We start from the raw sequence: 25,010 nt of genomic DNA on the forward strand, positions 1-25,010 counted from the left end.
ACCTTCAGCATCTCTCTGATCTCCTCTTTCCTCTCCGTTCTCCTAGCTACCCCTCTGGCCCTAGCGCATATGGCCTATGCCTGCTTACTATGTCATGTAAACAGGCCCTTCCAATGGCCCTTTGTTGGTTTCTTCTGCAGCCCCTCCCTTACTTCTCCCCTCCTCGTTGTATGTCTTGGTGGGACTGTCAGTCCAGTTGCCTGGTTCCCCCTTAGCCACAGATGCAGGGAGGGAGCCAGAGCCAAGCCAGCCAATTGGTGCTCTCTCCCAGGATAAGAATCATGAAATTCTCCCAGGATATGAATCATGAAATTGATGAGGCAAAATCAGATAAATAAAATAAAAAGATACCTGCTCTGTCACAGGAGTGACAGTTGAGACCTGATTATCGATCAGCAGCCCCGTCTAAAACTATCTGAAACTGCAACTACCAATGCCACCTGGGCGCTTCCTACCCCCATCCCTGCTGTAGAGTTTCCCTTGGCACTCACCACTTGCTACTATGCCACATGTCTTATTTATGTGTCTCCAGACTGCCTCCCCTATGAGAATGTGGTCTCCAGAATGGCAGGAATTTCTGAACATGTTGTTTATTGCTATAGGAACAGCACCTGGAACATTCTGAACACACATCTGCCAAATGAATGAATGAATGAGTCCCAGCTCCTGTTCTTTCCAGCCTGATTATTAGGTTCTTACTTTGATTCTTTGAGCTACCCAATATCTTCTCCATAAATTTCCTATTTGCTTAAGTTAGCAAAAGTTCTAGGGAGGAAGCCTCAGCAAGAGACAGCATTAATAATAACAGGTATATTAACCATGCTGCAGGTGTTAAAGAAACTGCTAAATAACACCGCGGCCCGAAATCAGAACAGAATTGCAATATATAAGACCAAAACCCACATTAAATGCATGTAATACGTATTCCTCTCTGCATTTGTTTTCAATTTCTCCAAGAGATAAGATGGTGTTAAAGTCTCCTCAGAAGTATGATGTGAAATAACCTAAGGTTATTTAAAACATAAAAGTTATAAGGTGCTTAACAAATAGTATTATACAGGGAAAAAATCCTAAATTAAAAAAAAAAAAAAAACAGGCCAGGCACAGTGGCTCACACCTGTAATCCCAGTACTTTGGGAGGCCGAGGCAGGTGGATCACCTGTGATCAGGAGTTCGAGACCAGCCTGACCAACATGGAGAAACCCCATCTCTACTAAAAATACAAAATTAGCCAGGCATAATGGTGCATGCCGGTAATCCCAGCTACTCAGGAGACTGAGGCAGGAGAATTTCTTGAACCTGGGAGGCAGAGGTTGCGGTGAGCCGAGATTGCAACTGCACCATTGCACTCCAGCCTGGACAACAAGAGCAAAACAATGTCTCAAAAAAAATTGTTTTTATATTTATTAACAATATGATCTATGAACCTATGAATTATATCAAGGAAAAAAAATAAAACACCAACAAAAACCGAATACGGGCTGGGTGCAGTGGCTCATACAGCACTTTGGGAGGCTGAGGTGGGCGAATCACTCGAGGTCAGGAGTTCAAGACCAGCCTGGCCAACGTGGCAAAACCTTGTCTCTACTAAAAATACAAAAAATTAGCCGGGAATGGTGGCGAGTGCCTGTACTCCCAGCTACTTGGGAGGCTGAGGCAGGAGAATCACTTGAACCCAGGAGGCAGAGGTTGCAGTGAGCTGAGATCGCACCACTGCACTCCAGCCTGGGCGACAGAGTGAGCCTGTCTCAAAACAAAACGAAACAAAATAAGACCAAACCAATATGATCATTTCACACTTCCTTCGTGTCCCTGGCAGAGTGACACACAAACACTTTCAGTGCAGCATCATCTGCCAACATTCCTGAAAGGAAAAGCTTCTAACAATCTTCTGTTTAGACCATCTTAGTCTGTTCAAGCTGCTCTAACAAAATACTATAAACTGAGTAGCTTGTAAATCGCAGAAATGTATTTCTCACAGTTCTGGAAGCTAAGAAGTCCAAGATCAAGACAGATTTGGTGTCTGGTGAGGGCCCACTTTCTGATTCATAGCTGGCACCTTCTTTCTGCGTCCTTCACATGGTAGAAGGAGTGAGGGGTGTCTCTCTAGTTTCTTTTATAAAGGCACTAATACCATTCACGAGGGTTCCACTCTCATGACCCAATCACCTCCCAAACACCCCACCTCCTAATTCCATCCCCTTCGTAGTGAAGATTTCAACATAAGAATTTTTGGGGAACACAAACATTCAGACCATAGCAGGGACCAGAGAGGGAGGGGGGATTGAGATTGATTGATTCCATTTGAAATAAATCCAGGAAATGACCGGACTCACTAATAATATTAAATCAACATTGCACTTCTCAGGACCAGAATATAACTCTTGTGCTATGTTCATTCATTTCAAAGGTTAATTTTCTAGTATATGAGCCAGAAAAGCTAAACAAGGAGCTGTCCATGAAGTTATGTGTCCAAGAAGACACCTCCTGGTACTTCCTGGGAGATACTTTAAAGTAACAAACGCAGTCATCGACTTGGGAAAAAGCCCTAAATTATAACCAATACTCAGCATGTATCCATGGATTTCTAATATTATATATTCAACTTCTCTAACCATTCATCAGGCTATACATAATGACTCTTTCTGACCATAGGAGTAGATACTCTCACTCGATGGGCACAGGCCTCATAATCACACCACCATGCAGTTAATATGAGATATTTCAGGGAAAAAATTAAAACTTTCTTTTTTTTTCGAGATGAAGTCTCGCTCTGTTGCCCAGGCTGGAGTGCAGTGGCACAATCTCAGCTCACTGCAAGCTCCGCCTCCAGGGTTCACACCATTCTCCTGCCTCAGCCTCCCGTGTAGCTGGAACTACAGGCGCCCGCCACCACACCCGGCTAATTTTTGTATTTTTAGTAGAGACAGGGTTTCACCGTGTTAGCCAGAATGGTCTCGATATCCTGACCTTGTGATCCGCCCACCTCAGCCTCCCAAAGTGCTGGGATTACAGGCGTGAGCCACCACGCCCAGCCAAAACTTTCATTTTTCAAACTATCACTGTGGTCTTAGGCTTTGTGACAGAATCTGGTTTTATGTTATTTAGCATTTATAGAGCACTTATATTTACCTCATTATCTAATCTCTGTAGCATTATAAGGAAGGCGGCTTGATGCAATTCCTTTTTGTAAATTACATGCAGATAGGAAGGTAGTGTAAAAAGAAAACTGGTTTAGCTTCAATCTGACTTCCACTAAGAATGATTCTCTTCCATGACCAATTTGGAGTTCAGAGTGAGGGATAAGAGGCACAGTCAAATGCTCCACTGAAAATGGCTGCCCAGAATGCATACTGCTCTGGAATTCCCTGATTGTCTTAAGGGAAAAACATCCCATTCTCTTCCCACCCATTCTTAGTTCTTCTATTCAAAATAGTGTGAGTTGGTGCACAAAAATACTGAGAAGATGAAATCTTTGTTTTAGACTTTTTTAAAGAGATGGTCTTGCTGTGTTTTGCCCAGGCTGGACTCTCCTGGGCCCAAGCGAGCCTTCCACCTCAGCTTCCAGAGTAGCTGGGACTACAAGCGTGGCCGCCACCTTCGGCTCCAGATTGTCCTTTAAATATGCATCGCTGGCTGGTGTGGCATTTTCAGTCAGCATTTACCCATCCCGGAGCACAAAGTCCAAGCAGAGCTGCTCCATTATGCAAGGAAATAGAGGAAATCAGCAATTCTGTAAGAGTGACGGGGTGTGAAGAACTGCCGTGGCTGGCACGGGGACTTGAGGTCCGAGGCTGTGTCGCCAGCTCTCTTGAGAGGCAAGCAAGGGAGGCATGAGGTCTGAGACAGAGGCTTGCACAGAGGATCGTGGGGGTCTCCCGCTGAAGGGTTGGACCAACTGATGCTTTAGTGGCGGGATGCAGAGGATTAGAGAGACCAGTATGGGTGAAAACAGGAGGATATTTATTTTAAGGTACGCACCAGCTCAGTGGATTCACATCCAAAAAGCTGAGCCTTGAACAAAGACTGAGCAGGATTTTTATAAGCAAACTTATAGAAGCAAGACAAAGGCAGTTAATCATATAATGACAGGTCACATAATCTATAGCATAACTGATGACTTGGCATAACATGTGGCCTTGTATAGCTGGTGGCCTTGCAGCTGCGTCGAAAGAAAAAACCAAGAAATGGCTAAATACAGACATTTGTCCTTTTTTTTTTTTTTCTTCACCCCTGCTCTGGAAGGGGGGTGTCTGGAGCCTATTCCTTTGGATTCGACTTCTTAAACTGAACAGCGTTATCTTATAGCTGTCCTTGAAGTGAGCTTGCTAAGCAAAAGAAAACTTGTTCTTCTTTTCTTTTTAACCCTTGCCTTGCCACATTCTGGGCCTTGGCTTTTTCTTTTCTTGGAGTGAATGAATGTGGTACTTATTATTATTTTTAAATTTCTGCCTCACTTTAATAATGATAAAAGGCTGAATTTTTGCCAACTTGTCCATCTGTGACCACGTCGTGCTAAAGCACACTTGACACACCACATAGCCTCAGATCAAACCTCAAAACCAAGCAGCTATGTTAAAAATAACATGGCCCTACAATCATTATCGGAAGGTTCTCGCCCAGAGTAGTTCCCAGGCTGCTATTCTTTGTCCTCCTTAAGACCATAAAGACGCCGTTCTTTTTTGGTGGGACAGGTTGTCCAACACAAGCAGGACACTGCCTGCCCCATCCTGAAGCAACACTGTCACCGAGGTCACACCGAGAGGACAGGACAAGGACACAGGGCAAGACTAAGAAGAGCAAAGCGCAGACTTCTCTCATCTGGGCCACGAGATGGGGTTTGGGGACCTGGCCAGGGTAGCCTGACCACACTGCACTGACCCCGGCTCCGGCTCCGTGCATATCTGGGTTCCCCCAATGGGAGGTGTCGGGGCTCTCCAGGGAAATCGGGGTTCTCCGGGGATGTCGGGTTCCTTCAGGGGGCCAGGGTTCCCCGGGATTCGGGGTTCTCTGGGGGGGGGTCTGGGGCGCCTGCCGCGCACCCACCTTGACGCGCTTTCAGCAGCAGCGAGTTGGCCACGATGTTCTCGAGCTCCATGTCCTGGCGCCGCCGCCGCCGCCAGCGGATTCTGCGAGACCGATGAGACTGAGGAGGAGGAGACTGAGGAGGCGGAACAGGAGGAGACGCCGCCGCCCCCGCGCATAGCTCGACGGGCGCCACCCGCTCCTCGAGCTCCGGACACGATCCCGGGGGGCTGCTCCGCCGCCGCCGCCGCCACCACTGCCACCAGGAGCGCCGCCGCCGCCGCCACCACCACTGCCACCAGGGGAGCCGCCGCCGCCGCCTCCGCCGGCCCTCACCAGCAGGGGAGCGGTCGGGGCGAGGGGAGGGGGCAGCCCGACCGCGGCGGGTCCCAGCTGTCACCGCTGCCGCGCTATCGCCCCGGTTCTTGGCCCCATCGCCCTCGCCTCGCGCGCGCAACTCCCTCCTCAGTGCCCTGCCCCCGGGCAGCCCCGAGTCAATGCCGTGGCCCACTTCGGACAAGGGCTCACTGGCAGGGGCGCCGCCGCCGCGGCCGGCGACCCGCACCCGGGCGGGCTCGGCGCTAACGGCTTAGCTGAAGAGGGAGCGCCCCTCGCCGCCGCGGCCGGGGCACTACAGCTCCCAGAAGGCCCTGCGCCAAGAGTACACGGCGAGCCGCAGCGCGTGGCCTGCTGGGAGTTGTAGTCGCTGAGCCTATCGGCGAGTAAGCCGAGCAGAAGCCTGCGGGCGCGGTGTTTACGTCTCGCGAGTCGGAAGTGCTGCGCTGTTCTCGCGAGACGACGCCGGGAGGCGGTTCCGCGGCTCGGCACGTGTGTCAGGGTAGCGCGCGGCTGTCTCTCCTCGGGTCGCGGCCCTTTGGGCGCAGCGGGGTGCGCGCCATGGCGAAGGCCAAGAAGGTCGGGGGGCGAAGGAAGGCCTCCGGGGCGCCGGCGGGGGCGCGAGGGGGCCCGGCGAAGGCCAACTCCAATCCGTTCGAGGTGAAAGTTAACAGGCAGAAGTTCCAGATCCTGGGCCGGAAGACGCGCCACGACGTGGGGCTGCCCGGGGTGTCTCGCGCACGGGCCCTCAGGAAGGTAAGCGGGGGGCGCACGGGGAGCCGGACGGCAGGATCTGGACCCCACGCTGCTCTCGGCCGGCTGCGTCCTTCTCGGTGCGTCAGTTTCCTCGTTGAGCGGCACAGGCCGTCACAGGGACACGGCACTGACTTTATAGTCCGAAAGCCTCTGCTGTTCCCTGAGCTGGAGTGACTTGGAAACTCTGGTCCTCTTGGAGACCCTGCACTCGTCTTATTTCGGTGACTCCTCCAACCGGGTCAGGCGGAGTCAGTCACTTCGGGCGGCGCCCTGGACCAAGCTGCTTGTTAACCCTTCCGCGTTTACTTTGAGCTCCGCCGGTTTGGGGACGGTGGATAGGGGCTGTGTAGGATGCTGCTTGATCGGCTCCCTCCCGAAGCGCGTAACCTTGTTCCTTGGGAAATAACTCTATGGAAACTTATTGCTTCCTAGTTTTTTTAACGTAATTTTTTTTTTAAATTTTCACTGAGGAACATACATTAGTAGGTTGGTGAAAAAATTAAGGCACAGAAAGGACAAGTGAATTTCCTAAGGTCACACAACTGGTAAGGGCTGGGCATGCATTCACATTTCAATGTCTACAAAGCCTTCTTGCTACCCCGAGCGCTTCTGTTTGACCTCGCTTCTAGGTTCGGGGAGATAAAGGTAAATAAGACTTGCCCCTGCCTTCATGAGCTCCTGATCTCTATTCCATCACAGTGTGCAAGCTGGATGGTCTTTGAATCAAATCAAATATTATCCTTACTGCGCGAAGACGACAGCGTGTGTAATCGGCAAGATAGACTTACAGCTGACTTCGATAGGAGTCCCTCATTACACATCCCAGGGCCAGGGTGGGAGAATAAGGTAGTGTGGTTCCCTAGAAGAGACACGTTTGTCTTCACCACTGAAGCCTCAGTTTTCTCATTTCAAAAGTAGAAATGATAATATACATCCTACCCCTCGTGGTGGTTTGTAAGAATTAAGTAAGACAGCACATAGAGCACACAGCAAGTGTTCTCTAAATACTGTTATTCTTAACCTTCTTGGCTTGTTCGAGTCCCGCACAGTCAGGCTGTTGTCCTTGCTTCGCTTCTTGCAACTCAGTTTGTCCAAAAGGTCTGCCTTACCTCCGAAAGTCTCTACAGGGCCAGCTCAGGTTCACCACCCAAGCTATGTTACCCAAATAGGACAGGTTGCTCAAACTTCTGCTATTGAGCAGATCCACCTCCCTGCCCTGTGCTGAAGGCCTGGGACAAGGGCAGGAATTGCTGCTCCTTTTTGGATCTCCAATGCTTGGCCCATGGAAGAAACACAAATATTTGAAGAAATCAAAGATGGAACCTGAGTGCCTTAGGAATCACGGTCAGGAAAAAGTGTAATAGTTAGGAAAGTCCGAAAATTCTTCCTAGAGGGAGTTACAGTCAAGTTTTGCAAGGGGAGTGAGCTGTTCATGAGCCCAGGGTGGGCAGAGGACACACATGCAAAGGCACATTGTCCCAGTGTGGTGAAGTGTGGCGCTCGCAGCTGTCTGAGGGACAGCAGGTCGTCCAGTTGACTCCAAGCTTGATAACACGTCTAGGGGCACGTGAGGCCGGCGCAGGAGGCCTGGGTCTTTTCATGTGGGCTAGTCCCTTCGAACAGGCTGTCTCAATTGGCTTCTCCCCTCTGGTGAGTTGTAGCACTCTGAGGCACTCAGTCTGGCAGGAAGAGGGCAGCCCCCAGGTGCCAGTCTCAGGACATTGCTTTATAGCTGTGCCTCAGTTTCCTTATTTCTGAAATAATTTATAAAATAAGTTATATTAATGTAGTTCTTAAATCAGTAACTATATTGTTAATATAGTTACTGGTCCGTTACAGTTGGTCAGGCCTTGTGCCACACGATTTACATTTAATCCTCACCGTTATGAGGGGGACGTACTGTTATTATCCCCATTTTATGCTGTAAATTCCGTATGATGTTACAACATCTATGTAGTTTAAGAAAGAGAGAATCACAATAATGTAGAATAACTCATATTACGTATTTATAGCCTAAGGGCTGTTCTTTACTAAGATTTACCCATAGAATCATATTCCAGATAATGAGAACTAATATTTTTAGAGGCAGAGATGGCTGATGCCTGCCCCATCTACCTCCTTCCTGCTAGAAGCCAGTGACACTCCCTGCCTCTGCAGGGACAGACCTCAGAAGTCTTCTCATTGTAGGCCGGGTTTGGTGGCTCACACCTGTGATCCTAGCACTTTGGGAGGCCGAGGCAGGCGGATTGCCTGAGCTCAGGAGTTCGAAACCAGCCTGGGCAACACGGTGAAACCCCATCTCTACTAAAAATACAAAAAAATTAGCCGGGCATGGCAGCATGCGCCTGTAATCCCAGCTACTCGGGAGGCTGAGACAGGAGAATTGCTTGAACCTGGCAGGCGGAGGTTGCAGTGAGCCAAGACTGTGCCACTGCACTCCAGCCTGGGTGACAGAGCGAGATTCCATCTTTAAAAAAAAAAAAAAAAAAGTCTCAGTGTAGCATGTAAGCAGCCTCTGTACAGAGTTCATCGAGCAGTACAGGCTAGCACATGTAATGTGCTCCCATCTGATTGCCAGCTAGACCTTGTGATTTAAATAGTGAGATGTTGTTTTAAAATTTTGCTCTGCGGATAAAGAATGGTGAAGGTTCAGAGAGCTTAACCTGATTCAGTACTGTGTGTGGTTCACTATCAGCATCCAGCAGGATCTCGCTCTGGAATGGCTCCTAACAGAAGCGGAGAGAACAGAGCGATGGCGATTGAGCCCTCTGGTTTATCTGGGGACACTTGCTGTCTTTAGACTCTGGTGCAGGAAATTGTACCCAAGGTGGTTTGTTTGTGTGTTTTTTGTTTTGTTTTGTTTTGAGACAGAGTCTTTGTCTGTCGTCCAGGCTGGAGTGCAGTGGTGCAATCTCAGCTCACTGCAAGCTCCACTTCCCGGGTTCACGCCATTCTCCTGCCTCAGCCTCCCGAGTAGCTGGGACTACAGGTGCCCACCACCACGCCCAGCTAATTTTTTTGTATTTTTAGTAGAGACGGGGTTTCACCATGTTAGCCAGGATGGTCTCAATCTCCTGACCTCGTGATCCTCCCGCCTCAGCCTCCCAGAGTGCTGGGATTACAGGCGTGAGCCACCGCGCCCAGCCCCAAAGGTGTTTTTAACAAACATTGTTTAGCACTGCCACGGTAGGAAGTTACTAGAAGTTACTAGGGATTAATAATTCAGCGTGTCTCAGTTGAAACAAATTGGTTCTTGAAACATTCTTGAAGAAAATGAAGAAAATTGCCTTGGCAGTATTTATCGAACTAATGGATGCTTTCCTACTCTTCAGGCAGCAGAGGGGTTTTTCATGCATTTTAAGTGTAATAATAGCACTTTCACATTTCAAAGTGAGATAAGAGAAGTGGTTTTTTCACATCCTTTTCTCCTGTCCACATGATTAATATTTCGGTTGACCTCTCCAGATGAAATGTGCTCTAAATGGAAAGGAGGGCCAGGGCGTGCTTCTGTCCCTGCTGGAGCATCTTCTGCTCTTGCCCAGCTGCTTCTTAACCCCTTCCACTCTCTTTTCCTCCTCTTCCAGCTCCTGGATTTGACCTTAAATGTGGGTTTCTTAGCCTTTAAGTTCATCTCCGACCCTGGGGAAGTGACCTATGTCTGGAGCAAAATCTGACCTGTCCCCTCCTGAAACAGAACTTGGAACCAGAGTGGCAGTGACCAAGTCACCACACGCTCCCTCCTGCCACACGCACGCATTCTTTCAAAGTGACTTCACAAATTAGAGGAATCCCTGAAGAAGGCAAGGAACACTTAAGTCTGTGGTTAGATCAGAGGTTTCAAATGTCTGTCGAGGCACCAATTTGTGGTGGGTTTGTAAAACCACTGAATTGGATCATTCCAAGGGCCTTCCATTGCATCAAGATTTTGCCTTGGTGCCATTTCCTTTCAGAATTGCTGTGTAAACACCAGTGTAATGGCAGTTCCTTAGCAAATAGAAGAAGTTCTGCAGCGGGAAAGAGTTTGCAATGTGGCCATCTCAGGTTGCAGAGGCCACTCGTTCCTCACCCACCTCTGTCTTCTCCCTGCTTTAGGGAATTCAACCTCCAGGACAGCCAACTTTGAATACTATTAAACTTGGTCTTTTTTTGTTGCTGCTGGGAAAATAACCAAATTATTTGATACTTGCTATCTGTATTTAAAATATTGCTCCTCTTGGTGTTATAAAGGTGAAGCCCCTAACCTGTGACCTCGCTAACTTGTTTATTGCCTTGTGTCTAGTGTGAACTCACAACTGTACATTTCTTAGGAGTACCTTTGATGGGAAATAGTACCCTCCTCCATGATGGAAGGAATCTAAACCCATTTCCACTTTTCCAAATGATTCTGGCGGAAAGTGCACATTTTAAACCTTAAGGCAGCTGTTACAGCTGAGGGAGCCGTTCATGCCTTGAGCTTGGCTAGTGTGTTCTTTTTTACCCTTCCTTTTGGCACCAGTAGACTCTAAAGAAGAAAAGAAAGTGATCGCCCCATTATCATTGAAAGTTGTTTTGCTTTTCTCAAAATTCTGTCACTAGTACAGAAAGCCTATCATGGATGAAAGCAGATTGGGTGTGCTTCGACATCACTGTGCATAGCCCTGAACTTTAAAGTATGCACTGTTCTGATGTCCCCTGTAGTGGAAATCACAAGAATTTTTTGTGAGATTGTTTTCTGACCTGTTTTCCAGCGTACACAGACTTTACTAAAGGAGTACAAAGAAAGGGATAAGTCCAATGTATTCAGAGATAAACGCTTCGGAGAATACAACAGCAACATGAGCCCCGAGGAGAAGATGATGAAGCGGTTTGCTCTGGAACAGCAGGTATGGAAAGAAACTGGAGGAGGGTTTTTGCTGTACATTTCACAGGGAAGTCAAGCCCAAGGAGAAGGCTGATTCTGTACGTTCTGCATGTTTCTGGGTACTCGGAAGGTCCAGGGGATAGCCCTCGAATCCTGTGCCTTACCTGGCTAGGCCAAAGGAGAAGCAACCTCTTCTGCAAATGTTAGCTGAATGGATAAATGCCTTAACTCTACTACACGGCAGCAGTGTGCACAGGAGTTCTCAGCTGAGCTGCTGCCTTCAGCTCCGTTGGGTGGAGAGCCAGTGGCCTGAGCAGCATTGCTGGAGTGGAAACTGGCCCCTGGGCTTATTTAAGAATTCCCCTCCGTGAGGCCAGGCGCAGTGGCTCATGCCTGTAATCCCAGCACTTTGGGAGGCTGAGGCGAGTGGATCACAAGGTCAGGAGATCGAGACCATCCTGGCCAACATGATGAAACCCCGTCTCTACTAAAAATACAAAAATTAGCCGGGCGTGGTGGTGCATGCCTATAATCCCAGCTACTCAAGAGGCTGAGGCAGGAGAATCACTTGAACCAGGGAGTCAGAGGTTGCAGTGAGCCCAGATCGCACTACTGCACTCCAGCCTGGGTAACAGAGTGAGACTCTGTCTCAAAAAAAAAAAAAGAAAGAAAAAAAGAATTCCCCTCCATGAGTTCCATTTCTGTCTGAATCATGAATCATTGCTTAGTTGACCCAGAATACTCTTTAAGGCTGCTTAGGATTCATTGTCATATTTCAAATATAATAGAAATATATATATATATATATATATATCTCTTTTTTTTGCTGCGAAATGGAAGTGGTAATTTTAGGAAACTTTTTTTTTCTCCTGTCAGCGACATCATGAGAAAAAAAGCATCTACAATCTAAACGAAGATGAAGAATTGACTCATTATGGCCAGTCTTTGGCAGACATCGAGAAGCATAATGACATTGTGGACAGTGACAGCGATGCTGAGGATCGAGGAGCATTGTCTGGTGAGGCTGGGGTACCCTGCACGGGCCTGTGGGCATGGAGTCAGGGAGAGTCTGTTCATTGTTAGACCTTCTGCTCTTCTTAGAGACTAGAGGAAGTTATTGCATGAAAGTTTTACTGATCATTAGCCTCTCTACAAATTTCACAAGTGACAGTTTTTATTTATTTATTTTTTTAAGTTTTCAGAACTTTAAGATGGTGTGTAGATAGATGCTTTTATGGGCTGAGAAAGCATGTTGATATCCATTATTTTATTTGAACCTCAAAATAGCTCGTTCTACCCATGAGCTCAGAGAAATAAGGTGTTTTGCCCGATGCCAGAGTCAGAGCTGTGGGGAGAACCCACCTCACTGACACCAGGTGGCTCATTGAATGCACTACTTTGCTCCCCCTACTTTATCAATTCCAGCCTAATATTTGTACCCGTGGCATTGATGTAGTTCCTTCAGCTTTTACCTACTGTGGAATTATAGCAGTTTGAGGAAAATCATATTGAGCCTCATATCTGTAGATAACAATATGAAACAGGTAAATTTTGGCCTTAAATAATGTTAACAGAGTTTAAGATTCAGTTCGGGTCTGACTGTCATGAACCCTATTTATAAGGTTGCAGTCATGACATCAATTACTTGACATTTCTTGTAAGTTAGAGTGGGTCCCATTTTCCAGCATCTTCAGAACAAAGGTGTACAAATCTGAAACTGACTCTCAAAGCTTTGTTTTGTCAGTGTGTGAAAGTTAAGGCGTTAAAGCCTGGGGCTGCCTTCTGATATTTGGCTAATCCAAGGGGCAAAAGGCTTAGGAGTTAGGGCAGCAAGCATGTGGTGCAGAACCTGCCATCTGCGACATACCAGGAGGCCCTGCCACTGCTCAGCTTCACAGGCATGAAGAGAATGGCCAGTTATTTTAACCTCCATGCCTTTGTCTTTGCTCTTTTCATTGTTCAAGAGTTCTCAAGGACCCTTAGCTATAAAACTCATTCCCTGGGGAGATCCTAATTCCCTGAGACTGGAGATGAGTGGCATTCCCCTCATTGCCAGGAGGCGCTGTGGTGCGCCGGTGACTAGAGCAGAAGTAGGACTCAGTTTCTCCGAGTAACAGGTCCTGGGAATTCAGCTATTCATTGCTGATTTTTATCCTTTGATTTTGTTTATGAGCTCACCAAAGCCCAGGTAATTTTTATAAAAGAAAAGCCTCTTACATGTGAAAATAAATACACTGAATTTGTCATGTGGAGACAAATTCTGTTTTGTTCAACTGTCGCATGGTCTGTTCTCTTAGGAGAATTTCATCTTAAAAACCACCCCATGAGCGAGGTGTTACCCCACTTTACCGCTGCGGAAGCTGAGATTAAGGACAAGAGTTGGTGGTACTTGCTCAGGCCTCGTAGCCAGAGGGGGCTGGGCTTCAAATCCCAGGTAGCCTGACTCCTAAATTGTAGCTGCTGTGTGCTGTTTTACACTGTGAATACAGCCATTTCACCTACTGTAAAATATACTGTGTTTGGACTTCAAAATAAATAGATACATAAAAAAGCTTTCTAACCAAATCCTAATACAAACTCATTAAGGGAGGATTTCCTTGTTTTTTTTTTTTAAATAATCCTTTTCTGAATCTTTTATATAATTAATACAAGCTTATGAGTTGGCATTTTGCAAATCTTTCTTTTAAGAAACTATTATAATGGCACATATAAAACATGGAATAGTATGCAGCCATAAAAAAGAATGAGATCATGTCTTTTGTGGGAATGTGGATGGAACCGGAGGCCATCCATCATCCTTAGCAAACTAAAGAACAGAAAACCAAATACCGCACTTTCTCACTTGTAAGTAAGTGGGAGCTAAATGATGAGAACTCTTGAACACAAAGAAGGAAACAGCAGACATGGGGATCTACTTGAGAGGGAGGGAGAGGAGCAGAAAAGATCACTATTGGGCTTAGTACTGGGCGATGAAATAATCTGTACAACAGACTCCCATGACACGCGTTTACCTGTGTAACAAACCTTCACATGTACCCCAAAACCTAAAATAAAAGTTAAAAAAACAAAAAGAAAATAGCGTGATCAACCTTGGATTACTAGAGTACTAAATAGTGTTTGCTGATATGCTTAGTTTTCCAGGAAGGAAATCATTCGTTTCAGGAAATCCGGAATCATTCATTCATTCACTTACCAATACTAGTGTATGTGCCAGGCACTGTTCTCGGTTCCGGAGAAATGCCAGTGTCAAAAAGCCTTGCCCTCCTTCAGCTCACATTTTATGGGGAGACCCAAACATTAAACAAATATGTCACCACATTATGCTGTCTGATCAAAGTTGGAAGTGCTATGGAGGAAAAAGCAGGAAAGGGCAGCACGTGCCATTGAGGCGTCTTGTTCAGCCTCACTGGAGTGTGGCAGCGTGACCACAGCTCACTGCAGCCTTGGCTTCCTGGGCTCAGGCAATCCTCCCATCTCAGCCTCCAGAGTAGCTGGGTCTACAGCTGTGCACTACCATGCCTGGCCAAGATTTTGGCTTTTACTTGAGAAATGGAGTCGGGGTATTGGAGCCAAGGAATCACGTAGTGTGACAGGACAAGGCCAGTGGGACTTCCCAGCAAACTGGATACAGGTGTGGGAGACAGGCATCAAGGATGACTCCAAGGGTGTGTGGCCTGAGCACCTGGGAAGATAGAATTGCCATTCGTTGCAATGAGAAGACTGTGGGATAGATGGGTTTGGGGGGAGTTTGAAATGCCCGCTAGACATCCATGGTGCGGTGCTGGAGGTGCAGTCTGGAGTTCAGGGAGAATGCAGGCCGGAGACAGGAACTGGATGCTGTCAGCACAGAGACTGAATGAGGCTGCCAAGGGAATACGAGTAAATAGAGGAGGGACAGCAGGAACTGTGACCTGAAGAGTTGGAGAAGAGGAGACAGTGAGGCCCTGGCAGCGGGGTTGGGCTGGAAGCCAAGGAGAGAAAGCTTTTCTAGAACAAGTGATGAATGCGTCGAGCACTGCTGGCAGTGAGAGGAAAACTGAGAACTGACCCGAACTCAGGCAAGACTGCATTTCAGAGGAGAGGCAAGGGAGAGTTAGAGAGGGGTGAAAAGAAAGGAGAGAGGGGGCGTTGAGAAGGGAGTGGAGGTGGGGAGCCCAGGCAGGCAGGCACCAGGCTAGGGCCCTGCTGGCCAGGGAGCTGCTCGCATGCTGGAGGCCCAAGCTGGAGAAACCATCTAAACATTTGTTTCTGTTATGACATGGGCCTTTGGGTAAATCATTTCCCATCTGAGCCTCTTTTTTCATTTGAGAAATTGGATTTTTAAAGGTTTCTTTTATTCCAAATGTGATGTTTCCTACAATGTTTAATTTCTCTTCTGCCCTAGTGCGTAGGGCAGACTGAAGATCAGTGGCCCTGGTAGATGATTCCTGCTCCTGCCCTTAGCTCAGGGCTTTGGAGTCTCCAGGCCCTGCCCAGGGAGGTGGGAGGGACACAGATTGCACCACTGATCCTGGGCAATGCTCCCACCAAGACCCTGGAGCCAGCTTGCTCTAGGTTTGCCAGTCTTCACTAGAAGCAGCACAATCAAAAATAGGTGCTTGGTGTTTCCAGCCACTTGGGTTACGGCCAGTTGGGAGTGTAATGGATCTGGGTTTTCTCAGGGTGGCTTACCTTGGGTATCTCTCAAGTGCCGTTGTGCCTATGGTCTCAGGCCAGGCTGTTGCGTGTGAGCATTTTTTTCTCAAATGTGGGCCTCTCCAGACCACTATGGGGGAAGCACTGGCAGAGTGCTACAGGAAACACTTCCCACGCCAGGGCTGGGCTTCACTGTGGGGTTTTCTGCCTTTTGCCCCCAGCTGAGCTGACTGCTGCCCACTTTGGAGGAGGTGGTGGGCTCCTTCACAAGAAGACTCAACAGGAAGGCGAGGAGCAGGAGAAACCCAAGTCCCGGAAAGAGCTGATTGAAGAGCTCATTGCCAAGTCCAAACAAGAGAAGGTGGGTTAGTGAGTGTTCTTCATCATCTTCTCCACGGTAAGACAGGCTCACCAAAATGTGTTTGAGCTTTTTTTCCCTGTACATTTTTAGGCTGTGTTTAATATTTCATGTGAGTTTAGTAAAAGCATTTGTTGTGAGTAGGAATTTTAAAAATCACATAAAGCATATACCTCTGACAGGTTTTGGTTCTTTTGCCTTTTTTTGGTTTGTTTTGTTTTATTTTGAGACGTAGTCTCTGTTTCCCGGGCTGGAGTACAGTGGCACGATCAAAGCTCACTGTGGCCTCAAACTCCTGGGTTCAAGGATCCAGTGATCCTCCCACCTCAGCTCCCCAAGTAGCTGGTGGGCACCATCATGCCCAGCTAATTGTTTTTTGTAGAGATGGGGATCGTGCTGTGTCGACCAGGCTGGTCTCGAACTCCTAGCCTCAAGCAGTTCTCCCACCTTGGCCTAGTTCTAAAGCACAGGGTGAGCCACCGCACCTGGCACGGATGGGTTTTTTGTTGTTGCTGGTTTTAGTATCTGACATGTACCCAAAAAATCACTTTTTTATTCACTTGCAGTGAACTGCTCAGAGCATCTAAATTAATGGTTTATGGCAAGAAATGATTTCCGTCTGATGAGATTTTGTAGCTTTGCATGTAAAATACTAATTTCTCCTGTCCTCTTTCCTGTGTTGAAACGTTTGGTGCCAAGTGAGTGGTCACTGTGTGTGTCCTTGGCACTGACATTGGGCCTCTGGGTTGAAGTGCAAGTACTAACGGTATGTGGTGTGTGTCTGTCGTTTTTTTTCCCCAGAGGGAGAGACAGGCTCAACGAGAAGATGCCCTTGAGCTCACAGAGAAGCTAGACCAAGACTGGAAGGAAATTCAGACTCTCTTGTCCCACAAAACCCCCAAGTCAGAGAACAGAGATAAAAAGGAGAAGCCCAAGGTGGGAGCCAAGTGACTGAAACAAACTCTTCACTCACTGAGCTTGGCTGACCGACTTTCTCCAGAGAAAGGGCTGGGGCTGGACTGCTCTTCTGGCTGTTTCCTTTAGGACAAGTTTCTGTTGAACATTGATACTGCATTACCTGCTATGTGTAATCTTGGGGTGGAAATAGATTCAGTTACTTGAGTCTCTATTCCAGGTGAATGAAACTGCAAAAAGTGGTGTTTCTGAATGGAAGAAGTAATTCAGGGTGGACACATTAGAATAGGTGTCTGAACTTCCATGTGACATGTTTGTCTGTTGATACATAATACATACATTTAATATACATTTATTTATTTTTTCCTCTATAAACAGTTTTTGTTTCCTGCTGCATTCTCTTTAGTCTAAACTGTTGGAAAATGCAGCATTTGTTTAAGAAACTGGGTTCTCAGAGAAATATAGATTTCACTAGATGAGTGTCATGTGGTTATCTGCACATCTTTGTGAGTCACCCTTGCTATTACTGTTACTTTACTTAATTTCCCATGTTTAGGGCGTAATGCCTGGATAAGTAGTGTTTTTGTTGTTGTTTGAGACTGAGTCTCGCATTGTCACCCAGGCTGGAGTGAAGTGGTGCAATGTCGGCTCACTGCAACCTCCACCTCCTGGGTTCAAGTGATTCTCTTGCCTCAGCTTCCCAGGTAGCTGGGATTACAGGCACGTGCCACCATGCTTGGCTAATTTATGTATTTTTAGTAAAGACAGGGTTTCACCATGTTGGCCAGGCTGGTCTCAAACTCCTGACCTCAGGTGATCTGCCCACCTCGGCCTCCCAAAGTGCTGGGATTACAGGCGTGAGCCACTGCGCCCGGCCTGTTTTTGTTAAAGCACATGTATTCTGAGAATTTTTCTAGGGGTAAACAAATTCTTTGTGACCAAATGTCCACTGATTTCGCAGTCCTCAGGGCTGATCAGAACAGTTTTCTCTCTAGAAGAAAAGACGTAGATGTGGCTTAGCTACTTCAATAACATTATCCAGCCATTACTAGAATGTGCCAGGAAGCTAGATCTTTTCTTTTTGTAAAATAAGAAATAAATATATTTTTAAAATGAAGAATTTCTTCTTTCTACCTTAGCCCGATGCATATGACATGATGGTTCGCGAGCTTGGCTTTGAAATGAAGGCGCAGCCCTCTAACAGGATGAAGACGGAGGCAGAATTGGCAAAGGAAGAGCAGGAGCGCCTCAGGAAGCTGGAGGTAGGGTGGCAGCACCTCAGGAGCAGGGCTGTGCTGCTGTCTGTCCACAGCCCCTTCTGCTCCATTTTGCAGGATGGGCTGAAGAGAATACTCTGTTTGATCAGTGGAATATTTTAGTCTATTTAAAGTTTGTATTTATTCATGAATACCTTTTTTTTTTTTTTTTTTTTTTGAGACAGAGTTTGGCTCTGTTGCCCAGGCTGGAGTGCAGTGGTGCGATGTCAGCTCACTGCAACCTCCGCCTCCCGGGTTCATGCCGCCGTTCTGTTGCCTCAGCCTCCTGAGTAGCTGGGACCACAGGCGCCTGCCACCACGCCCGGCTAATTTCTTTGTATTTTAAGTAGAGACGGGGTTTCACCGTGTTAGCCAGGATAGTCTCTATCTCCTGACCTCATGATCCACCTGCCTCGGCCTCCCAAGGTGCTGGGATTACAGGCGTGAGCCACCGCGCCCGACATGAATACCTTTTTATTTCTGATCATAAAAGCAAAAACATAAAATAAAATGCAAATAATACCCAAGTACACCAATTAAAAATGGACATTCCTTTTATTTTTTTTTTGAGACGGAGTTTCACTCTGTTGCCAAGGCTGGAGTGCAATGGTGTGATCTCAGCTCACTACAACCTCCGCCTCCCGGGTTCAAGCAGTTCTCAGCCTCCTGAGTACCTGAGATTATAGCCGCCGCCCCCCTCCCCCCACCACCCCAACGCCCAGCTAATTTTTGTATTTTTAGTAGAGATGGGATTTCGCTATGTTGGCCAGGCTGGTCTCGAACTCCTGACCTCAAGCGATCCACCCACCTTGGCCTCCCAAAGTGCTGACATTACAGGCATGAGCCACTGTGCCCGGCCAGAAATGGACATTCCTTAATAATTACTCTATTCCAAAACGTCTACTAACAATGTAATGAGTATATTATCTTGTAAGCTTTTTTTTTTTAAATGCAGTTTTTAAAAATTCATTGTATTAAAACAAAAACAAAGTAAAGACACTTCTACAGCTGGCTGAGTTTTTTCATTTGTTTTTTTGTTGTTGTTGTTTTTGTTTTGTTTTGTTTTGTTTTCCAAGACAGAGTCTTGCTCTGTCACCCAGGCGATATCAGTGGCATGATCTCGGCTCACTGTAGCCTCTGCCTCCCAGGTTCAAGCAGTTCTCCAGCCTCAGCGTCCCAAGTAGCTGGGATTACAAGCACCCGCCACCACATCCGGCTAATTTTTGTATTTTTAATAGAGACAGGGTTTCACCATGTTGGTCAGGCTGGTCTCGAACTACTGACCTCAGGTGATCCACCCATCTTGGCCTCCCAAAGTGCTGGGATTACAGGCGTGAGCCACTGCACCCAACCACATTTGCTTTTTTTAAGACAAAGTCTGTGTTGCCGAGGCTGGAATGTAGTGGCACAATCACAGCTCGCTGCAGCCTCAACTTCCCAGGCTCAGGCAGTCCTCCTGCCTCTGCCTTGCAGGTAGCTGGGACCACAGACTCACACCACTATGCCCAGCTAATTTTTTTTTTTTTTTTTTTTTTCTGAGATGGAGTCTCGCTGTGTCGCCCAGCTAGAGTACAGTGGCACAATCTTGGCTCACTGCAAACTCCACCTCCTGGGTTCAAGTGATTCTCCTGCCTCAGCCTCCTGAGGAGCTGGGATTTACAGGTGCCCGCCACCATGCCCGGCTAATTTTTGTATTTTTAGTAGAGACAGGATTTTGCCATGTTGGCCAGGTGGTCTTGAACTCTTGACCTCAGGTGATCCAGTCACCTCGGCCTCCCAAAGTGCTGGGATTACAGGTGTGAGCCACCGCACCCGGCCCCCGCTAATTTTTAAAAATTGTTTGTATAGATGAGCATCTCCCTGTGTTGCCTAGGCTGTTCTCAAACTCCTGGTCTCAGCTGATTCTCCCACCACGGCCTCCCACAGTGCTGGGGTTACAGGCGTGAGCTGCCATCACACCTGGCTCAGCTGGCTGTTTTGACATAACCACATCACTAGCTTCTTCCCATATCCAGTGTGCGGTCAAATAGTGGAGGCCGTGGAGCTGCTTGCTCTTGGTGTCCTGGCTCCTCTTCTCTCGGTGCAGGGGGTGATGAGTCCCAGTCGGGGCTGGCCAGCAGAATTGGGCTATGAAGACCTCAGAATAATAGGCTTGCCTGGTGACTGGAGAGTATTGGCCACAAAGTTTGAACAGTTGATTTTGTTAAATGAGGAATGTACTGCTTAGCAAGTGTTTGCATGCCTGATTGAAAACTGCAGGCAGAAAGCAGGCTGGATGCACCAGCCTCAGAGCGGGAGGACCGTAGGCCCAGCCCGATGCCCAGGGCAGGACTGCACGGCCCCCTCACCAAATGTTGGAAGAGTGTGATCTAAGACATCTCATTCCTTCTTGCTCAGGCTGAGAGACTTCGAAGAATGCTTGGAAAGGATGAGGATGAAAATGTTAAGAAACCAAAACATATGTCAGCAGATGATCTGAATGATGGCTTCGTGCTAGATAAAGATGACAGGCGTTTGCTTTCCTACAAAGTAAGATGTTTGCCTTCATTTTCTTTCTCTCTCTCTCTTTTTTTTTAATTTAAAAACATTTTTTTGGTATTCATTTTAGGGATTTATTACAGTTGGGAATTTTAAATCTTTTTAACCAGTTTCTCTAAAGTTCTTTATGTGGTGTTTATGGTATATCAGATATCAAAACTTTGGAGAGACTTGAACAATAGCGTGCGCACTCACTTGCTCATGCTCTCCTCTCTTTCTCACTCTCTCAAAGGAATACAGATAAAACTGATTACTCACTTAACATCAACTGCTTTTGTTAATAACTGCACGATTCTATCTGCATGACCTCATCATACCATCGAGGGAGCTAACTCAAGGCTAGAGTTGTGAATTTTCTTTGAGTGATGTCGTTGAGTTTCTATGACTGGTGTAGTTTTTATTCACAAACTTTATAAATTGATACCCTTTTCTCGTTTTAAGAGCGTATCAGTCAGCGTCCAGGGAAGAAAAGTAGGCAGGACAGGTTTCAAGCAGAAGAGATCCATACAGGAAAATGGATACTGATAAAAACACTAGGTTACCTGGAGGAGCAGAAGGTGCAGCGCCCCCAAACCAGTAGTGGGTGCTGTAGACACTCCTTGTGCTAAAGCCCACGGCCACTGTACACCTTCCAAATCCTGATCCCATGCTGTTCCCTGGCAAAACCTGAACCCGGCCCAGCATCCTGCAGCAGGGTTCTCTGGCAGCCTGTAGCTCCTGTGGCTCGAATTGCCTAGAAGTGGGTGGTGGGCAGGAGGCCTAGTGCCAGTGGGCAAATGGAGCACACAGGTTTGTGTTCCTTGCAACCACGTAGGAAGCACCGATGTGGCAGCCTCTTGACGTGGCTGTGAGATGGTCCAGCGTTGTCTCCGCCTGTCTTGATGGCCTGTGGTTTCCACGCTCTTGGTAGGATGGAAAGATGAATGTCGAGGAAGATGTCCAGGAAGAGCAAAGCAAGGAAGCCAGTGACCCTGAGAGCAACGAGGAAGAAGGTGACAGTTCAGGCGATGAGGACACGGAGGAGAGCGACAGCCCAGATAGTCACTCGGACCTGGAATCCAACGTGGAGAGCGAGGAAGAAAACGAGAAGCCAGCAAAAGAGCAGCGGCAGACTCCTGGGAAAGGGTTGATGAGCAGCAAGGAAAGAGCTGGAAAAGCTACCAGAGACGAGCTGCCCTACACATTCACAGGTGGGCGAGTGCGCGGGTTTCCTCAGACTCTGGGATAACCTTTATGACCTGGCCGTAGCTGTGTGTGTTCGTCTCCCTTCCAGGGGTTGCATTTGTGGAGTGGGGACCAAGGATGCCCTTGGGAGTGCCTGGACACACCCCCGTGTCTACTGATCCAGGTCTTAGAGCGAGTGGTCATCTTAGTTTGTGACTGTGGTTCTGTGGACCAGCCCCCGATGGGCCAGATGCGCCTCTCTGTAGTGGTACCTTCACCTCCCTTTTAGTATATGGTCACCCTCTTGTGGTGGACCAGAGGGGTAGGGCTGGGGAGGTGGGTGAGCATCTGCGAGAAGGCTTCCATGTTCCCACCTGGGCCTCCTGTTTGGCCACGTAACATTTTAGATGGAATATACAGTGTTGTTTTGTCTAGTATTTGGAGAAAAATCGTCCAGGCCAGGTACGTGGCTGATGCCTATAATCCCAACACTTTGGGAGGCCAAGGTGGGTGGGTCACTTGAGCCTTGGAGTTTGAGACCAGCCTGGGCAACATTGCCAAACCTTGTCTCAACCAAAAATATAAAAAATAAGCCTGGTGCAATAGCCTGTGCCTGTGGTCCTAGCTACTCAGGAGGCTGAGGTGGGAGGATCACTTGAGCCTAGGAGGCGGAGGTTGCAGTGAGCTGAGATTACACCACTGCACTCTAGCCTGGGTGACAGAGCAAGGCCCTGTCTCAAAAAAAAGAAAAGAAAAATGGTCAGGTTGTGGTAAGCAATGCCGAATTGTCCTGTGCCTGCAGGACGCTTCCAGGGGAGGAGCTAATGGTGAAGCTGGCCTCTGTGAAGTGCCCTCTGGTGGCAAGAGTCTCATGAGCTGACACTGCTTGGCTCACAGTGGCTCCTTCCAGGTCTTTCTAAAGCAGTCTGGGCACTAAACCCAGCACCCTGCCACCAAGATGCTCTGAAACTGTGGGTGTTTTAGCAAATTCCTCATTGAGGAAAGGTGAGAGGGCATTTGCTTATTAGCCTGTTCCCAGGTGCGTGATCGCTCCTGACAGCCCAGGTCAGGATGGCTGAGACCCCTCCAGATGTGCCAGAGCAAAGCTGGTGGGTTTGTTGTGATTGTGAAGTAGAATAATTATATAAAATTACCTCTGTTAGCAGACATGTAAGTAATTCTCATTTTAAATGTTAAATGTGGGCCAGGTGCAGTGACTCATGCCTATAATCCCAGCAGTTTGGGAGGGCTAGGCAGGCGGATCACCTGAGGTCAGGAGCTTGAGACCAGCCTGGCCAACATGGTGAAGCCCTGTCTCTACTGAAAATACAAAAATTAGCCAGGCATGGTGGCTAGTGCCCGTAATCCCAGCTACTCAGGAGGCTGGGGCAGGGGAATCGCTTGAACCCAGGAGGCGGAAGTTTCAATGAGCTGAGATCGCACTACTGCACTCCAGCCTGGGCAACAGAGCGAGACTCCATCTCAAAAAAAAAAAAAAAAAAAAAAATATATATATATATATGTTAAATGTGCAGTATGTTTTGTGTTTTTGATAGCCCCTGAGTCCTATGAGGAACTGAGATCTCTATTGTTAGGAAGATCGATGGAAGAGCAGCTTTTGGTGGTGGAGAGAATTCAGAAGTGCAACCACCCGAGTCTCGCAGAAGGAAACAAAGCAAAATTAGAAGTACGTGGATTGAGTGTGTGTGGAGCGCTGGGAGTGTCAGCATAGCCCCGTATATGAATGCCAGAATTGTGTGAAGTTGTGCAACGGCCATGTGTGCCTCAGGCCAGATGGGGCCAACCTGTCACCTGGTTACCTATGATGATGGCTGGGAGTACTTGGTATGGCACCGGCAGAGGCCTCCCTTGGCTTTGGCCCCTCTCTAGGCCTCGTGCCAGACCCAGCCAGAGGCAGGCATGGTGACCTTCGCCTTCGTCTCACAGGGGAGGACACTAGGGTTCACATAGCCAGCATGTGGCAGAGCCAGACTTTGCTGTGTCAGATAGGTGGCTGTGATTGTGCCTTTTTCTCTTTCAGTGAATGATGAATATTCCCTGTGAGGAGGGCGCCGTGCTGCCTGTGTTCCTCATTTTGCTTTCCTAGTGATGTGTTGTCAGCTGTTCTATAGAAGGATGCACCCCACCCTTAGCTTTTTTCCCCCTCTACACCTTCTAGTGCTTAGCAAGTTCTAGCAGTGTATTTGCTTGCATGTTAGATGGCTGCTCATGTCTGTAACCCAGGGCTCCCCTGCCCCACCTGGTTGTCACCAGAATGTAGGTGATCCAGAAGGTATGTGCCTGTGGCTTTGTTCTTGGTGCTGAGCACTGAGCTTTATTTCCCAATTCATGTTCCTGCAGAAACTGTTTGGCTTTCTTTTGGAATACGTTGGCGATTTGGCTACAGATGACCCACCAGACCTCAGAGTAATTGATAAGTTGGTTGTGTAAGTAAAAATGGTGTGTCATCTGGGATGTGGGGTTAAGCAGAACAATTTTTCTCCCATTTAGAGTCATAAAAATACATTCCAGAGTTAACTAAGATAGGTGGAATGGTGGTGTCAGCATACCAAGTGGGCAGGTGGTCACCCAGGGCTTGTGAGCCTCACAGCACAAGCCAGCTTCTCACACATGCCGCTCCAGCCACTGTAGAGCTGGGACTGACTTTTAACCACAAACAAGTTGATTTTGAAACAAGTGAACCCCTTTAGATTTGTGGCTGGGATGGGGTGGCTCATTTTAAGTTTCAAGCTCTGGGTGATTGAGAGGTATTTGGAAAGCACGGTAGACACACTGCCTCTCAGCCTTCAGTGAAACCCAGTTGGGTGGCTCTGCATGCCAGGGAGTGTGTCCCTCTTGTCTGCATGGGGACCACCAGGGCGAGCTCCTGCCCTCACTGCACTCTAAGCCTGTGTGACCCACTCGGTGGCTCCTGGCCCCCAGGGCTGGTGGCTGGAAGAATGCCAGAGGGGCAGAGTTCTCAGTTGAGAGGCGTGTGTTGGCTTTGGATCCGTGAGAGTGCACACCAGCTTCCTGCCCTGTGCTGCGCGGAGCTCTCCACATCATCATCTGCATGCATGGAGGCACTATCAAAGAAGAACCTGTCGTGAGGAATAAGTGAGTTAATATGGAAAGTGCCTTGGAGCTGTCAGCTGCAGCTGCCACACAGCGGTGCCCCCAACAACGT

The 25,010-nt window shown here is 47.9% G+C and overlaps 2 protein-coding genes across 11 annotated transcripts in view; one reads left to right on the forward strand and one right to left on the reverse strand.

The window, feature by feature from the left end:
• Window positions 1-5,574, reverse strand: part of GRK4 (G protein-coupled receptor kinase 4) — a 68,729-nt gene extending 63,155 nt beyond the window's left edge. For 6 of the 10 annotated variants that reach the window (XM_030801397.1, XM_030801399.1, XM_030801396.1 and 3 more), the window contains exon 1: window positions 5,047-5,194. In XM_030801397.1, coding sequence (XP_030657257.1) covers window positions 5,047-5,098 — 52 coding nt within the window. In that variant the 5' untranslated portion in view covers window positions 5,099-5,194. Of the gene's footprint in view, window positions 1-3,132; window positions 3,692-5,046 lie in introns of those variants that run through there. The other 4 variants (XM_030801404.1, XM_030801403.1, XM_030801401.1 and 1 more) reach the window with 4 other exon arrangements.
• A 150-nt stretch (window positions 5,575-5,724) lies between these two features.
• NOP14 (NOP14 nucleolar protein) overlaps window positions 5,725-25,010 on the forward strand; it is a 28,573-nt gene continuing 9,287 nt past the window's right edge. The window contains exons 1-10 of the mRNA XM_012499671.2: window positions 5,725-6,117; window positions 10,845-10,979; window positions 11,834-11,975; window positions 15,814-15,953; window positions 16,752-16,886; window positions 18,005-18,127; window positions 20,519-20,650; window positions 21,570-21,849; window positions 23,380-23,510; window positions 24,185-24,270. Of these exons, the coding sequence (XP_012355125.2) occupies window positions 5,923-6,117; window positions 10,845-10,979; window positions 11,834-11,975; window positions 15,814-15,953; window positions 16,752-16,886; window positions 18,005-18,127; window positions 20,519-20,650; window positions 21,570-21,849; window positions 23,380-23,510; window positions 24,185-24,270 (1,499 nt within the window). The 5' untranslated portion in view covers window positions 5,725-5,922. The remainder of the gene's footprint in view (window positions 6,118-10,844; window positions 10,980-11,833; window positions 11,976-15,813; window positions 15,954-16,751; window positions 16,887-18,004; window positions 18,128-20,518; window positions 20,651-21,569; window positions 21,850-23,379; window positions 23,511-24,184; window positions 24,271-25,010) is intronic.

The sequence above is a fragment of the Nomascus leucogenys genome, chromosome 20 (assembly GCF_006542625.1).
Source record: "Nomascus leucogenys isolate Asia chromosome 20, Asia_NLE_v1, whole genome shotgun sequence".
Classification (NCBI taxonomy): Eukaryota; Metazoa; Chordata; class Mammalia; order Primates; family Hylobatidae; genus Nomascus; species Nomascus leucogenys.